General features: G+C 36.0%; 1 protein-coding gene across 1 annotated transcript in view; it reads left to right on the top strand.

Moving 5' to 3' along the window:
* Window positions 1-16,959, top strand: part of COL21A1 (collagen type XXI alpha 1 chain) — a 113,832-nt gene extending 96,873 nt beyond the window's left edge. The window contains exons 21-30 of the mRNA XM_037393041.1: window positions 439-492; window positions 1,009-1,080; window positions 5,917-5,952; window positions 6,654-6,698; window positions 8,804-8,836; window positions 12,466-12,612; window positions 12,710-12,764; window positions 13,082-13,282; window positions 14,776-14,853; window positions 15,558-16,959. Coding sequence (XP_037248938.1) covers window positions 439-492; window positions 1,009-1,080; window positions 5,917-5,952; window positions 6,654-6,698; window positions 8,804-8,836; window positions 12,466-12,612; window positions 12,710-12,764; window positions 13,082-13,282; window positions 14,776-14,853; window positions 15,558-15,745 — 909 coding nt within the window. The 3' untranslated portion in view covers window positions 15,746-16,959. The remainder of the gene's footprint in view (window positions 1-438; window positions 493-1,008; window positions 1,081-5,916; window positions 5,953-6,653; window positions 6,699-8,803; window positions 8,837-12,465; window positions 12,613-12,709; window positions 12,765-13,081; window positions 13,283-14,775; window positions 14,854-15,557) is intronic.
* Window positions 16,960-17,304: the final 345 nt, after the last annotated feature.

Below are 17,304 nucleotides of genomic sequence, written 5' to 3'. Positions count from 1 at the left end.
CAGAATCATTCTTAAGCTCATTCCTACAGAAGAGCACCATGAAATAATAATTCTTAAATTTTAATGAAAATCCTCATGCTGAATATATGCCTAATTCCATAGGCTACAATAAAAAACAAACCATAAATAAATATATTGGCTCAGACGGGTTGAAGGAGTCTCAGAGTTTTATTAAGTAAGATGGTGGAAATATGAAATCGGTACGCACAAACATGGTGTGACTGGGCAAGGGATATTTGGCAAGTGGGGAAGGGACAAGTGAGCAGAGGCTGGCAAATCACACTTTGTCATCAGTATCTATTCTTTCCTTAGAGAAACTGAAACTTCAGGTTTCCCGTAAGGACCGATTTCCCAGCGGTTTATGTTTACATTTGCTAGTCAAACAACATCTGACAAAAGATACTGATATGTCAGCCACACTTTTATATTGTTATATAGGGTGATAAAGGTGAACCTGGAATACAGGGGAAACCAGGATCATCAGGAGCCAAGGTAAGTATGAATCTGGAGGTATTCTAGTTAAAGAAGGGACTGCTTTACTTTTCCATGATTTGCTGATTTTCCATGATTTTCCATGATTAGTCACAAGACAGTTTCAAAATAAAGTGGTAGTTAACATAAAATTGCATCAGAATCCATTTGATAGCTTATTTTTACTAATTTTATACCAGATTTTAAGCAGTGTAAATCAACTGTTCATGAAGTTCAAAACTGCAAACATTGCCATTACTTCAGACAGTTTTATTTGTGTAATTTTGAAAAATCAGCGTCATCTGTATTAAAGGGCAATTAAAGAAGATGGATACTGGAAAAATGAGATTAAGAATTAGGAGTTCCTTTTGTGTGTTCTCTGTGTTTAACACCTCTTCACAAATTCTCCAGACTTTTCAGTCATCCTCAGTTATAAAATTTCAAAATGCCGTAGCCAAAGCATATCATGTGACCTTGAGAAAAATGCAGTATATGTTTTTCAGCACATCACTGACACAGAGCTATTGTATTACTCAGGGAGAACTAGGAGTACCAGGTGCTCCAGGTGAACCAGGCTACCCAGGCATTCCTGGTACCCAGGGTATAAAGGTAAGTATTTTCCCCAGTTTTACATTAATTGCATCTTTTAAAAGTGCTTTTCCCATAAGTGATCATTATTATTAGAGAATAGTTGGTATATTTTGGAATGCCCATTCTTTAGAAAAACAATCATTTTCCATAGGGAGGAGAGAATGGCCAAAAAGGAGAAACTTAACATAAAATACTGAGACAAAGGTATTAATGAAATTTCCATTATGAATTGCAGTGTGTAATGATATGATCCATGATTCTATATTTACTTACTCTTATATCTTATAGCAAGTGCTGCATCTATAAAGTCTGTTGTACAAAGTCTTTTGTGGAGCAGTTGACCCTAGGCAGATTCAGCTTAGTTGGCCTCAGCCATTAAGAGTTACCTGATCTAACCAAGCTGTCCAGGTTCTCTCCATATTTAGCTGAGAGAGTCTGAGCATTCTGGGGAGTCATTAATTCACATCTCTACACCTTTCTTTGACCGTAACTGAAGCCTAGGCAGCTAAATTAAATGTTGACATTCTAGATGGCAAAAGTCAGGTTAGATGGATCCTACTTCTACTGTACCGGTTGAAAATAATTTCTTCCTTTCAGGTGAACCCACGTTTATTCCTCTTGCAAACTGAGTTCTCATAAAGATCTTGCTTTCAAGGATCTCAGCATCTCTTAGTGCAGGCTCACGTTTATCAAACACTGGTATAGACGTGGTTGCTGAAGAACTGTTTGTGAACACACTGTAAAATTTCATATTGGTGTTTGACTTACCAGGATAGTCATCCTTATTTTTAAAGTGAAGGTATGTAGGATTTTCTGACAGTCACATGACTTTAAGGAGTCCCAGACTGAAAAGATTATAGGCAATATTGTTCTTTGATATGTTTTGAAATTGAAGAACGCAGCTTTTTGCATAACTTAAACCTGTAACTAACATTATATTAAATGCTTTCCTAGAGATTTTCTTCTATAAGATGACAGCATTCTACTAAAAATCTCCTGTGTGGTTGAAACCTCTCAGCTTTGTCTCAGCCCATAAGACAGAACTTTTTATTTGACTGGAAACTGGAAAGCCCCTAGAATATTTCTTGTTTTAAAATATTGACTTATTTTTATCTTGCTACAACTCACAGAATTCATTGGAGTGAACTGAGTCTGTTGTGGAAAAATAAGCTATGGTTTGAATACAGAATGGGATTTGAGAACCTGAAAATCATTACTCTTCGTAACCTGTGGGTATCTGCAAAGGACTTAACAGAGTTGTGTATTCTAGATGATGTTTTTTCAGGACAGCAAGCCCCTTTCTTCTGTGTAACTTAATGAAGAAACAGAGCAAGACCAAGAATTTATATTTTACATATGCTATTAGTTAAATTTATGTGAAGGAAATGCTACATGTTTATTTGAAACAGCTGGGGAGAAACTATTTACTGTAATCTTCAATAACATGATTTGAGGAGAATTTCAGGGTTGAACACTTATCAGCTGTCATGGTTCGAAAGTGGTTAAAGTAAAATTATTTCCATTGCTGTAAATCAAAGAATTCTAATTATAATTAAAGCTCTGATTTGTATCCATTACATTTTTAGTCTAAATTTTAATTAAGATTTCTTTATTCTGGGCACTTTTAAAGCAATGATATGTGCATCCTGAAAATTTAAATGTTTCGTTGCTTTGTAAGATAATGTTTCATTTTTTTATTGTATTTTTATGGGAAAACATGACGATATTTTTTTTTGCGGTGAGTTTCTTCATTGGCATATACAAGTATAAAGCTTATTTAATTGTTATACTGTTTCTTTGGAGCAATATAAGTGATCTGATGTCATGTAACAGATAGACTTGTTTCCTTAGGATATAGTTTATTATAACTAACAAGCTTTACCTGCAACTATTCAAACTAGGTATTTAGTCAAGGAGCAAGTTGTCAAGACTAAAAATGTTGCTATATTTGCTATCAGCCCAAATTCAATATTTAAATTTAAATTTTAAGTTTAAAAGTGCAGTGTTACTTTAATTAAATTAACACAAATTATGAAGTTAAATCAAATTTTAAATCTTAGTTAAACTGATTCAATAATAATTTAAAATTTAAATGTATAGCAAAAATTATGTAAAAATAAATTAAGTGTGTTTAGGTAATGTATCTGACACTTCTGTTGAAAATCTAGCAGTGTTTCCTGGGAAATACTAAAGTCCCAACTAGGGCAAAAATTCCTCCATTACATATTCAAATTACCGATTTCAGAATAAACAGGAAATCTTGTAAAAGCAAAGGAAGCTCAGGTAGGGTGTCAGATAGAAATAAACAGTCAGTAAAAACTCAAAATTCATCTGTGCAGTGTTACCAGCCATGTAGAGGATCACTGAAGGATGAAGCCCTTCATCTAAAGGAGTCTGTGGGAACTGACCTTGGCTTGACACCAGGTGCCCACCAAGCGCCTCCTCAGCAGGACAGGGAGGGGAGAAAATGGGTAAAAAGAATTGTGAGTCAATATTAAAAGGTAGTTTAATAAAGCAAAAGCCATACACAGAAACAAAGGAAAACAAAATATTTATTCTTTACTTCCTATTAACAGGTGATGGCTAACCACTTTCTGGGAAGTAGGGCTTCAATATACGTAGCAGTTGATCTGGAAGACAAATGTTTTAATACTAAGTGCAACCCCCCTCTCCTTTCTCTTACCTTTTATTGCTGAGCAGATACCATATGGTATGGAATATCTGTTTGGTCACTTTAGGCCAGCTGTCCTGGCTATGTTCCCTCCCAGGATCTTGCCCACCACCACCCTGCTGGTGGTGAGGGGGGGAATGTTGGAGAAACAGGCTTGGTGCTGTGCGAGCGCTGCTCAGCAGCAGCCAGAACACTGGTGTGTTACCAACACCTTTCTAGCTACCCATACAAGCACAGCGCTGTGAGAGCTGCCATGGGGAATGTTAACTCCATCTCGGCCAGACCCAGTAACGACATTACAGAAATAGAGTTGAATCAGGTACTTCACTATGGAAAGAAAGGTTGAAGGGCAAAGAAGCAGTAAGTTAGAAGGGTGGTGGTATATTTAAAGTTTTATTAAAACCCCATGGAGAGGAATTCTACTAAACTTCACCTTCTGCTCCAGAAGGGCACCGGTTTCCTGTATGTCCAGTGTCATATATGCCAGCCACGTATGGATGTCTTAGGTATGCTAGAGTATTTCAGATGTCAGTAGACATGTATGGGGATGCCTTGTGTTGCCTACAGCATGTTAAATGGTCTATGTTTAGACAACTGAAGCAAGTCCCTGTCAATGGAGGCTAGAGAATGATCCAAATTTAGATGAGATTCTCTTAGCTAAATGAGATGATGGAACCTGAGTTCCATTTTCCAAGACAAGATGTAGAAAAATCAGTCTTCTGACCAGTTTCAAAACAGTGATTCCCAGAGAGCATAAGGACAAAGATTTCCTGGCTTAAGGCTTTCAGAATGTATTGAAGCCAAATGGAAGAGTGACTTGAGTTGAATCAGTGTCATAACAATAGTTTAATTAGTTTCATTATCACCATATATTGTTTCAATATCTATGGGTCATGTAAGGTACATGTACTGAGACTACTGATTTTAAGAAGGAAGATTTTGTTAAAATGTGTGCAACCTCTCTAAATTTTAAACTGAAGAAGCTTTGTCATTATTCATTTTATATGAAGATGCAAGTCAGAACATATATTGCTGGTTAACTGGAATTACAAGTATGACAAATTTTTGAACTATTCAGGAAAAAAAGTGCAGTTTGGGCAACTAACAGTAAAAGTGAAGCCTTTCAGCTATAACTTATTTTAAAACTTGACACCAAACGGTGTATTTTACATTCAAGTACAATATAACCAAACACAGCTGGCATAAATAACCTTTTATGTTCTGGGTTTTTCTATCAGGCAAATATTTGCCATGGTCAAAATCTCATCTTTACTACTGTTTAGCATTTAATTAAACATTCTCTTTTTTGAAAAATGACCAAACACACACGTTTGGCTCCTACAAGAAAACTGGCAAAACAGATAAAAAAAAAATCCATCCTTTTTCTTCTCTTTATTAAATGCAGATTTGCACAACCCCCCACAGATCTGTCTTTTGTTTAATGAGTTGCTATGTTCTTGGCCCAACACTTTGATTCATTTCTATTTAAACAGTCACACTGATTTAAGAGGTCAAAGTTAGGGCAGGAGCCATCTCCTATAACTTTAAGTTTCCTTTTCAGTCAAGGAAGAGAGATAGGCACATTCTGGGAGTACATATTTTATACCCCTGTCATTAATGTGCTTGAATCATTTTCAAGAGCTGCTTGTTTTTCTTCAGTGTCAGTTAGGTGGTGTTCAAACAACTTGATAAATTTAGATACTTGTCTTTTAAGTACCATTTACCAGTCACTCCACAGATGTTTATTTACATTCAATGGGTTTATAGTGTTACAGAAATTATACTGTGGGTGAAGGCAAGCATACTTAGCATTCAGATGAATTTTAACTCATCAGAAATACTACCCCAGTACCTACCTACATCTTCTCCACTCCCATACACTGAGTAGATAAAATCCTGCTGGATTTGCCATCTCATTATGTTGCATTTTTTAAATTTTAACTTGCTGGATAAGTATCCGCTTTTCTTTTTGATAGTTCTTTCTGTGACAGATTCACTCCTTAATGTAACTTTCTGTACTTTTCTCAATGATTGTGTACATGAGGATAAAGTGATTTGTTTTCATTCAGTATAAATAAAAGCTATTAAGGTGCTTCTCTTGTATTTCCTGAGTTGAATTAAAAGACAGACTAAATGTCTTTGAGATTAATCATGTTACAATGGAGACTTTAATTCTTTTACAGGGGGACAAAGGAAACCAAGGTGAAAGTGGCATCCAGGTATATCAACTTTGTTTCTAATGAGATCATCTGGCAACACTATTAATGCAAGTCTTAGGTGTTAATTCAGGAGATTTTTTTAAGACTGGGCTCCACAGAAGGTTTGCTTGAAAATTAGCAGCAGTGCACCCTAACTCTTCTTCAAGGAAAACTGCCCAGTATGCCCAGGACATAGTTGTGGCTGTGTTTCTGGGGCTGAGCAGGCTGTTGTCATTTGGTGCAGAGCTGTGTGGTCCTAGCAATGGCATGGTCTCAGGGATGTAGGTTGTGCTGCTGCCCTAGGGGACTGGGACATGACCCAGCACTTTCCAGGGGTGGCTTCTGTCCCTGCCTGCACCAGGCACTGTGGGATCACATAAATGCGCATAGTCAAAGTAATGCCACCTGGCCTCTGCCTACTTACTAGATTATAACAAGTGGGATTTTCCTCCTTGTTATCAAAAAGTCATGGTAACACTTACAAGAAAAAGAGGAGTATCATGTCACTACTCAAATCCTAACTTGATTCCCCTGTGTTCAGAGTAGGAATTATATCCTTCTGCACAGTTTCTGCTCTGAACTCTCGTAGAATAACTTTTCAGATTGATTTGGCCTGGTTTGGGATGAGATTTTAGGGTTTATCTCTTTGTGTTATTTTCAGTAGCTTAATTACATCTCCCAGATAAATGTATATTTTAAGAAAATGTGCTTCTTTTTTGAAGGGACTGAAAGGAGAAAAAGGAAGACAAGGAAATCCAGGCTTACAGGTACTTTTATAAAGTGATCCTAGTTCAAGAGAGCCATGATTCATATCTGTTTCTTAAGATTACTTCCATCAACATGGATAGTTATTTGCATCAGGTGAAATATATTTATGTATACCATGATTATATAGTTATATAAAGTACCTCTTAAAGAACCTTAGTATTTTTAAAATAAGAAATACAACACATATAGAGAAGATGGAACCACACTTTTCTCAGCTGTGCACAGTGGAAGGATGAGAGGAAATGGACACAAATTTGAATGCAGAAAATCCCAACCTGATATATGGGAAAAGCATTTTGCGCTGAGGGTGATCAAACACTGGAGCAGGCTGCTCACAGAGATTATGACAGGGCACCGAGCAGCCTGCTCTAGCTGGATCTGTTCTGAAAAGGAAGTTTAACCCGTGGAGGTCCCTTCCAACCTACATGTTTCTGTGGTTCTGGGATACTATATATTGAGAAACGGTACAGAAGTACATTTTTGTGGATTGTTTTATTAAATCCTTAATTATGGAAAATTTTCATGAAACAATTATACATAATATAAAATGCAGATAACAGCACAAAGTGGCTTTTTTGTAAAGGTTATAAGAGTGATACTTGAAATGTTAAGATTGTGCATGTGCCATGCTTCACTTTCGTGTAGTTCATTACCTCCTAAACTGTACTGGGGGTCTTTATTGACATATTCTGTGCTCATAAATTACAGATGTTTCCTGTTTCAGCTGCAAATCAGTGAGATCCAGTTGTTTCTCTTTAACTCTGGGCCAATGTATTCTGATTGTGTCATAGTTGGCTATCTTGTTATACCACAGAAAATAACTGTTAGTATTTATAAATACTTGTTAAGTCATAATCTATGTTGTGTCTGAACAGAGAAGTATTTGTTAGAGGTACATATCTAAAAGTAGACTTGGAAGGAGCAAAAGGAGTTGCTTTTTTCAGAATTACGACACCAATACAGCTGCCTGTCTAGCCAGAAGGAGCTGATTCCAGTGGAGCATGGGCGGGAGATCTAGGTTGTATGTTAGCCTAGTTTTATCACTCTCAGGGACATGCAGGAGTCTGGTAGTAGAGCTGAGCAGATATTTTTGAAAAGAAATAATTTAAACTAGAAGGCCAGTCATCGGTTTTAACCAAATGTTATGCCTTACTCTAACATTTTACGAATTAAACTTTCTGATTTGGTTTTGTTTTGGTTTTTTTGATGTTTTCTGTTTGTTTGTTTTTCAAATAATGGACAAATTTTCATATATTTATTATTTTAATCATACGATAAAATAAAGTGATAGTGAAAGAAAATACTTCTTTTTCAGATAGGATGATGCAACTGAATTGCAGTTGCGTTTTTTTTTTTTTTTTTGAGAAAGCTGAAGAAATAATACAGGCTTGGTCTAAAATTGTTTGCTATGCTTATCTAGTTTGGTCAGCAACCAAAAAAACAGTCATTCAGATACTTATGGTAGACAGCACTAAATCATTCCAAGGTTTCTAAAGCCTCCAGGACTTCTCAAGATACAATACAGATTTCCTACCCCATAAAAGTCCATCAAAAAAGCGAAAAAGGCAGCACTGAACTGCCATCTTGCCATGGAACTTAATCAATATAAAACCATTGAACCATTTGGCAGAAATGAAACTGAAACCATTTGCCAACATGCAAGGTCTGGCTTACAAACTGAATTTGTATTTCAAAGGTTCTGAACTTGATTTCTGTCTAGTAAGACAGTATTAAACAGGTAGAATCAGGAGTTTCCTTTTGCTAGAACATAAAATTTTATGTCTTTTGTCTTTTGTAGAGTGAATACAGTTTTGTGTATATGTCTATAATAAATTTAAGGTTTCTAATATTCATTATATATTCCCAACTTACCCTTTCAGTATATGATATTAAAAGTATTATTAAAGTGTTAATTCTCCGTGATACACAATTTTCATCCTTATATGCCGTTTGTTTTTTTGTACAATTAGCAATCAGAGAATATTTAAATGTTTACATTTGTAATTAATTATTGGAAACAAAGGTTGAAAATATTAACTTTTGATTCCAAGTAATTTGGCTCAACTTGCTTTTTTAAATTTTTTTTTCATATTAATTTCTGAAGGGAGTAGAAGGATTGAGTGGAGAACAAGGAGAGGTAAGTAATTTGTAATGGCAAGTATAGTATTACAAAATTATTCCATCTGCTTCTGCAAATTATGTGATCTGTAAAATGTGTATTTATAGTCTTATTTCTCTACACATATCTCTATAAGAAACAGAAAAGAAGTTACTTAAGAAACATCAGAAAAGAGAAAGAAGTATTGGTTTTAGTTAGGGACATAGGAAAATATATATTTCATGAAATGAAAGATTAAAAAAAAAAGATTAAAGCCAAGTATATACTTTAAGAGAATTTAAAAAAACAACAAACCAAAGTAAAGAAAAAAAAAAAACCAACAAAGGAAGGAACTGGTTGGAGAGCAAATAAAAGAAATCTAGAGGTTCTAAGTTCATTGAAAAGTAAAAATATATTAATGGAAAGATACAGAATACTTGATAAGAAAATTTTGTGTTGTTCAGCAGCAGCCAGTAATAGCAGGGTAGGATACAAATGTAACAGGATATACAAAAAAGATCCTTGATCTTGTAATCCTTTGCTTTTTTTCGCAGTCAAGAAATAAGGGGCATTTAAGCTGGAGATAAGACCCTCACATTTAATGTCAATCTTGAATTTGCCTAATTCCTTTTGAACTGTGTTGATACACTGTACTTTCAGCTTCCATAAAAGTTTGTAGGAAGGACTTCCACAGCTGAACTGTTGTGTGTTTTAACATTCACCAGTAAGATTTCTTTGTGTGCCTTTAGTTCAAAGCTAATGAAAAGGAATGTAGTGAAGCCTTTATAAAAAAAAATTTGTTAGACAATTCTGTCTTTGAGACTGACTCAGAAAATGCAAGGCAGCATTCTTTCTACTACTAAGTTTATACAGAAATAATTCAACTCAGCCTGAAACTTGGGCATAAAGGGAAGCCTGCTTGGACTGCTCATGGTCTGTCAGAAGCTGCACATTTGTTACTCTCTGATATTTTTAGAAGTCCCGTCTTTTTTTTTTTTTTTCCCCTTGTGTTTGGCAAACGTAGATACCTTTATGACCAAACCTTTTAATTTTTGTGTTGCATGTAGTTTAAAAATTGGTATTTAAAAGATTAACTTTGTCAGCTATTTTTTTTATCCCAATATTTTGTTAAATCAGGGTATACACCATCCCATTAACATATTTCAACTTTATCTAGAGATTTCTTTGTTCAGCCCTTTTTCATGAAAGCATTGTTGCATATCAGTAACTGGACATATTAGTTGGAAGCTCAATTCTGATAATTAAATAACTTTACATATTTATGCATATAAATCACCCTATATGCTGCTGTGGTTCTATGAAATACTTAAATCTACAGTTTGGCTTATAGGTGTTTTCCTAAATCATTGCCAAAATTGGCAAAAGCTTCCTTGTACACTATTGAACTAGCCTTTTTAAATATTGTACATCATGGTCATCATATATTTCTTCTGGAAAATCCTTTTAATAATATTTTTGTTATATGCTAAGATATAGTGATGTTATTGTGTTCACTTATCAGACCTATAAAATTAGTTTATTTTCTATTTTTATAAAATATGTTGTCTTTTGTTAGACTATGTCCTCAAGAAAAAATCCTTTCAGTCTGTAATTCTCAGCACTTATTAAGCTCTTTTCCTTTTTTTTTTTTTATTTTTTATTATTTTCTTTTCCAACAGCAAGTGTCTACAAACAAGGCCACACATGGGATGTGGCTAAGCATTACAAAACCAAGATATACAGCAGAAAATGTTCCATCAGCAGTTTCATTTGCTTTTTGGCATGTTCTGCAGGCAGTTGTGCTGATGCTTCCATAGTTTTGTCCTGGTGTTTTCATACTGGCTTCTTGCCTGTGATGTTTTCCTACAGTAGATGCCATTTTCCCAATATTTCACTGGTTCTTAATGCTTTCTAGCCCCTTTAACATCTAGTCCAAATAAATCAACTCACAAGTAAACACAGCCCATAGCTGCAAAAGTAATTAAAACTGAAACAAATAACTTCTAGCTATGAGAACAAACAGCATGATTCTCAGATCCCAGCACACAGAGCTGCTAGTATAGCCACAGGCAGCTACACACGCTCCGTATATTTATCTCTGAGCTTTGCTGACCCTATTTAATGAAAAAAAAACCCACTTTTGTAATTATGTAATAGAAATTAACAAGTACAAGTCTACCTGGTGTAACTAAGTATCAGTTCTCAGTGTCTACAACGTTCAAGTTGACAGTATCTGGAAAATAAAATACAATTACAACCTTGGAAAAAGTCAGTTCTGAATTGGTGTATAACTTTTCAAGTGGGAAGAGGGTATGGACTGCTGTTCAGTTCACGCATGACATCTTACTGGTGGACCATCTTTCCAGCAGTACTCTTAGGCACCTGACAGACATCTGTCACATTTTGTCTAATTCCTCTGGCTTTTTTAAGAGGAAAAACTACCTGCCTCATTTTAGTGTCTGGCTCTCTGCATACAACCAAGTAACCCCTGCATCAAACTGAGTAATCCAATACTGAATTTGAAGGTTGCTACTCTAATAATTCATGTGGAGAGCTCTGGGCAGTGTTACTGCTTCAGACCAAGCCAGACAGCTTTGAATTTTTTTGCTGTAAAGAATTTTGGTAAGTAGTATATAAAATGATAAAAAGTAATATAAATAACCATACTTTAAAATTCAGTGTAAGTCTATGAAGACTGTATGCCTGAGTGCTTCCTAAACTTGCATTATTTTCTCCAGTAAGTTTTGTCATATATAGTAATTCTGCTGCCTTGTTTTCATAATTCCATCTAAAACGGTTGGAAAGAGTAAAAGAAAATTTTGAAGCAACTGGTGAAATTATCCAGAAGCTGTGCAAAAATGGAAGGAAAGGCTCATCAGGGTGCAAACAGTATACTTCAATCCTGGGCACACACCAAATTGCATTGTAGTGATGTTTTGTTGGCTCCAGCATAGGAAAAGTTCCACATGAACTAATGGAGTAGATAATTCCATACATAGAAGAACCGTTGCTTTGATGAAGATATGTCAAAGTATTTTCCAGTATTGTTTTAACCATTTCCAGTAAAACAAATGGAATACACTTCTTATCAATCATACGACACCCCCACCCCCACCCCCCCAAAAAAAAATCTTAACTGAAATCAAACTATTTTTTTCCTTTGTGTTCTACACTACAGACACAGGGTAAAAGCCTTGATTATTATAAGAAGCTTGCCACGAACCTCAGTGATGACAGGATTTCACTTCTAATTTTTCCAGCCTTCTAAGGGTTTTAATGTACTGTAACAGATCATTAAATTCTCCTGAAAAAAGTGAATAAAGCCTTTCCTTCCATATTTTAATAAGGAAGGTTATTTTGTTTTTTTATTAATTATAAGTAAAATGGGTCCTTAAAGTTTAAAAGAGAAAAAAAAAGCTAATTTATTTCTAATTATATTTGGTAAATAATCGTATCTGGAAACAGTTACTAAAGAAGAAATCCTGAAAATTCCAGGATATTTTAGTAAAATAGGCCTCATTAGTATCAAGTTAATTTTCAGTGACAACTTCTATTCATTTTATGAAAATCATTAGTGAAGATTTTCTCAGAACATGTTTACTTGGTGCTACCCAGCTTCCAAACTGGCTGTGAAGAAACAATTGGTTTTTCATTGGTTTTCATTCCAGAAAGGTGAGAAAGGAGATCCGGGCATTCGAGGCATCAGTGGGCAAAAAGGAGAATCCGGTATCCAGGGTTTGGTTGGACCTCCTGGTCTCAGAGGTCAGCCAGGAGATAGAGGACCCCCAGGACCACCTGGATCAGATGGAAAACCTGTATGTATAGGACCTCAAACTTGTCATTTTGGGTACTTTAAAAACCCCAAACAAATGCATGTTCTCTGTTCTTTTAATTGTTCTCTGTTCAATTCAGGCTCGAGAATTTTCAGAAGAATTTATTCGACAGGTGTGTTCAGATGTACTGAGAAGTAAGTTTGAAAGCCTCTTTAGACTGTTCTTTCCTTGTTTAAAGTGCTAAAGAAGTTTCTTGATAGTTATAAAGATGCTTTCTTGAAAGCGAGATTGATGTTGCTGATTTATCACCTACAGGTGTGGAAATGTATTTCCATGTTTATTTATTTCTTTCATCAAAAAGGTTCCATACTTTACCAACTTCTTTCCTAAAGGTTATAATATTCTCTAAAGAATATTTTTTTGTTAGTTTTTGTATTAGTGGCTAGGGGGCAATATTTTTCTATTTTATTGTTATAACACTCTAAACAATTTTTTGTTTGAATTCTCCCAGCCCAGTTGCCTGCCATCCTCCAGAGTGGAAGGCTACAAAACTGTAACCACTGTCAATCCCAAAGCGCTTCCCCAGGACTTCCAGGACCACCAGGTCCAAGAGGCCCTGAAGGCCCAAGAGGGTTTCCTGGTTTACCAGGAAATGATGGCATTCCGGGGCTGACAGGCATCCCCGGTCGCCCTGGGGCTCGTGGGACAAGAGGTACTGCGTGCGTTTGTCACAATGCTAATGGCTTTTATGGCTTCGTTTTCTGCTTCCAGTTTTGAATGGGATCAGTGCAGGTGGAGTAAGGGAATAGCTGGGTTTGTATCTCAGAGTGTAATTGGGGACACGGTGCAACGTGAATATTTCCCTGCTTATGAGGAATCCATGTCAGAAGAAGAGAAAATACAGGAGCACGGCAAGACAGCTAGTGTTCAGTTCTACTGTAGTCAAACTTCAGCTTGATCTTTTTAGAGAGTTCTTAGTCTCATGTAAATGTTTTTAACTGCATTTTATTATTATTTTTTTTTTAGATCAAATATGCTTAGGCCTGGATTTCAATGTATTTATATGTTTTGTGGTTTCTTTTCTTCCAAACTTTGTTTCTGCTGTTTTGAAGAACAGTATTTATTCACTGGCTATTTACAATCTACCACCCTCTAGGCTTATTTTTGGAATGTGATAACCTCTATACTCCCTCTGATTTCCTAGGGTTTTCTCCTTTTGTTTTTATCTCGTAAGGATTTTTGCTTCTTCTTTTTTTTATGCTTTTCTTAAACATTCTGGTTTCATTCTAGGCAAGCTAAGATTTATGCTTTCAGGTAACTCATCCACCTAAGCATTCCAACTGATTTCTGTGATGTATTTGCACACCTAAGTATGTATATATGGTCTGGAACTAGACCAAGAGACTGGGTGAAGTCCACAATTTGGTAATTACTTCCAGCAGTGCCCGTTAACTATAGCATCAAAATAATCAGGAAAGCTGTATGAAATATAGGTAACTTGCCAGGGGTAGGTAGGTAGGCAAACGATTGGTAAATATTTATTTTCTTTGTGACTTACTGACTGTGACCTAGCACATCAAATCTGTTCTGGATGTAATGATGATTTGTCTATAGTGCTTTTATAATTTCATCTCCAATAGAAGAACGTGCAGTTTTACTCTGGAGAGGACATTAACCTTTCCAGCTATTCTGTAAGAGCTGGAAAAATAGATACTTGTTTCTATGAAGAAACTGAATTTATTGGGTTTTACTAGTGTAAGAGAGCACATACCTTGCCCCTCTCAGTATTTCTTTGGTAGAGATGTAGTTCTGCTGTATGTTGCGGAAGATTGTCTATTATTCTGTATTACATGGGAACTGTGGTGAATACTTACACTTCCTTCATACAACTTAAAAATTTTGCCAATGGAAAGGTAATGACAGTAAATTTCTTAATTGTCCATCATCTATTCCCACAAATCATAGTAGCTGTCTGCTTAACAGGTGCTACATCAGCTCTTAATTCAGTAAAAATGGGGATAATTTAGAATCCTGCTACTCTGTGCAGGTTACAAGGAAATGCTTCTTTTACATGCCATTATTTGCTTTTGAAGCATTAAAATTTTTTATTCAATAAATATTATCAGATGTAGAATTCCTAATTCATTGGATGAAAATATTCTTTTCTTAGTGTGCAAAGATATACTTATGTTTGCTAATTCACAGGACTTCCAGGAAAAAATGGTGCAAAAGGCAATCAAGGAATTGGGGTTCCTGGCATCCAAGGCCCCCCAGGACCTCCAGGTGAGGGATGGTTCAGCTATGCAGATTCAGTACATTCTAATAATTTCTAAAAAACTGTGGTTTAGGAAAAATATTGATATAATTTGGAAAAATGTAGATAGTTTTTACACATCTTAATTACCATGTATGTCTTCTGGCTAATGCCTGTCTCTTGCATGCCTTGTAAAATGTCATATAATACATTGTTTTATAAGACAGGTCTTGTAGAGATTGGTACCTGAGACTGCTGTTTCTTGATAGATAGATCTTCAAGTCAACCATTAACTGAAAACTGAGCCCTAATATAATCATGTGACTTGTAAGCATTGCTTAGTGAAGGAAAATATTTTTCTGAACAGCAGCGTATTCATGCAAAACGCAAAGCTGAGCTTTTGGAAGAGCTATTAGGGCTTGATCCAAAGCAAGAGAAGTGAATAGAAAGAGGAGGACTCTGATTCATGCCATGGTGGTTCGTGTTTATATGATAAAGTAAAACAATATACTAAAGTAGATTTTTTATATTTCCTTTTAATCTTAATAAGGTACCATGTGGTTTATATAAATATGCACGCAGTATGAGACAAGAAGTGTCTTTTTCAGAAAATGAAGTTTTATCTGCATACTTCACCAAAGAGCAGGGAGTTTGTGTGTCCTTACTTGCTCTTGTTTTCATTTCAGTAAGAACACTCTGTAATGTATTTGTTTATTGCTTGTGTGCCATTAAGGTCCTGAAGGTCCACCTGGTATGAGTAAGGAAGGACGTCCTGGAGAGCGTGGGCAGCCTGGTAAAGATGGAGATCGTGGCAGTCCAGGAATGCCAGGACCGGTTGGACCCCCTGGAATTTGTGACCCATCACTATGTTTTAGTGTAATTGTGGGGAGAGATCCATTTAGAAAGGGACCAAATTACTAATTTGTGATACAGTTCTTTAGAGGAATAGGTATGGTGCTTGTCTTTTGTGGTCTTTCAAGTCTCAGGAAGGTGACCAGCAATAATCCCATAAGCAGGAACAAAAGTACCTCTGATATTATGAATAACGATCCCAAAGGTTACACATTCCTTTAGAAAAGAAACTCCAATAATTTTTTTATAACTTGCATTGATTGAACCTGAAGTGATTTTAGAGATCATCAGTTTTAATAGGAATAAGATTAACTGTAATATACAATATTCAGTATTTAAGTGTCCTATCATACTCCTGTTACCACTGAAGTCTTCTGCAAAATTGCTGGAGATGCCACTGGAAGCAGGATTAGGCCTTAAATGGTATTGGTCAGGTATAAATTACTGTGAAATTTTTCACATGCAGCCAACACATACCATATTTGATTTTGAAAGAATGTGGCTGGCTTTGACTTCACGTGTGTGTGAATCTCATTGGCTTGTGTACATTTCATATGTCATAGCTCCAAGTGTTCTGTGAGCAAAAGCATATATCAGATTTCTATAAAATTAAGAGAAAAATCTGGAAATAATATGACCTTTTTTGCCTTGTGATTCTTTGCTTAAAACCAACGTGAAATGCAAGGGTAGAACTACTGGTTCAAGAAGAGCCAAGGTTTTATTGCAGGTTGTACTGTCAGCTACAGAAGGTCAAAAGGTTCCATGTGGGCAATTCAGCTTATATGAAAATAGCATTTAAAAAATAAGAAAAAACTGGTATAGCTGGCTTGCAGCTATGATCTGACAAAAATAAAAATTAAAAAATGTTTACACAACCCCATTGTAACAGTTCTGTGTAATTAAGTTATATACCCTTTGCTGTTTCTCCCCAAGGACTGCAGTTGTCAAACTGAAGAAGCAGGTTTACAAGGAGAAAGGTCTAACTGCTGGCTGACTAGCTGCAATGTTTGTTATGCTGTTTCTTTTTTCATTTTAAGCAAGCTATGTGTAATTCTCATTGTATGCTTTGCTAATGAGGTGTATTGCTTGTTTTTGCATAAGGAAGAAAGGCACAGTTCCCATAAGAACTTAAAACCTGTTTCTTAAATTAAGGCAGAGTCTTGTATTGAACTTAACCAATGCTTTATAAGTGGCTTTTTCTAATGTGTTGGTTTTCTGTTGTCCTACTATCAGAGATGGGTAATATGCTTGACATTCAAGGTATAATAAAATTTTGTAAAGAACTAGTGGTAGTTTAATGAGTGATCTCAAGAGTCGCCTGTGTCTTGCGTTGCAGAAAAGAGTGATGCCTGTAATATCTGGAGGGATAGTTCCACCTTACATCTGTGCTTTTTTCCCCCCAATGTCCTTCCATTTCTTCTGGAGAAAGCACCATCCCTGGGAGCAGCACTTTCCCACTGGGCTCCCGCCGCCTGCGGGGCAGGGTGTGCTGGAGCAGCCAGCTGCACTGTGCGCAGTGGCTGCTGCCCACCCAGCACGGAGGCCTGCGGAAGGGTGCTTGCACTGAGTAGTTCAGCCAAACCCCAGTCTTGGTTATAGCGGACTGCAATCATTAGCATCTCATAAAA

This window comes from Falco rusticolus, chromosome 6 (genome assembly GCF_015220075.1).
Source record: "Falco rusticolus isolate bFalRus1 chromosome 6, bFalRus1.pri, whole genome shotgun sequence".
In the NCBI taxonomy this organism is placed as follows: Eukaryota; Metazoa; Chordata; class Aves; order Falconiformes; family Falconidae; genus Falco; species Falco rusticolus.
This window is presented reverse-complemented; position numbering and strand designations above follow the sequence as displayed.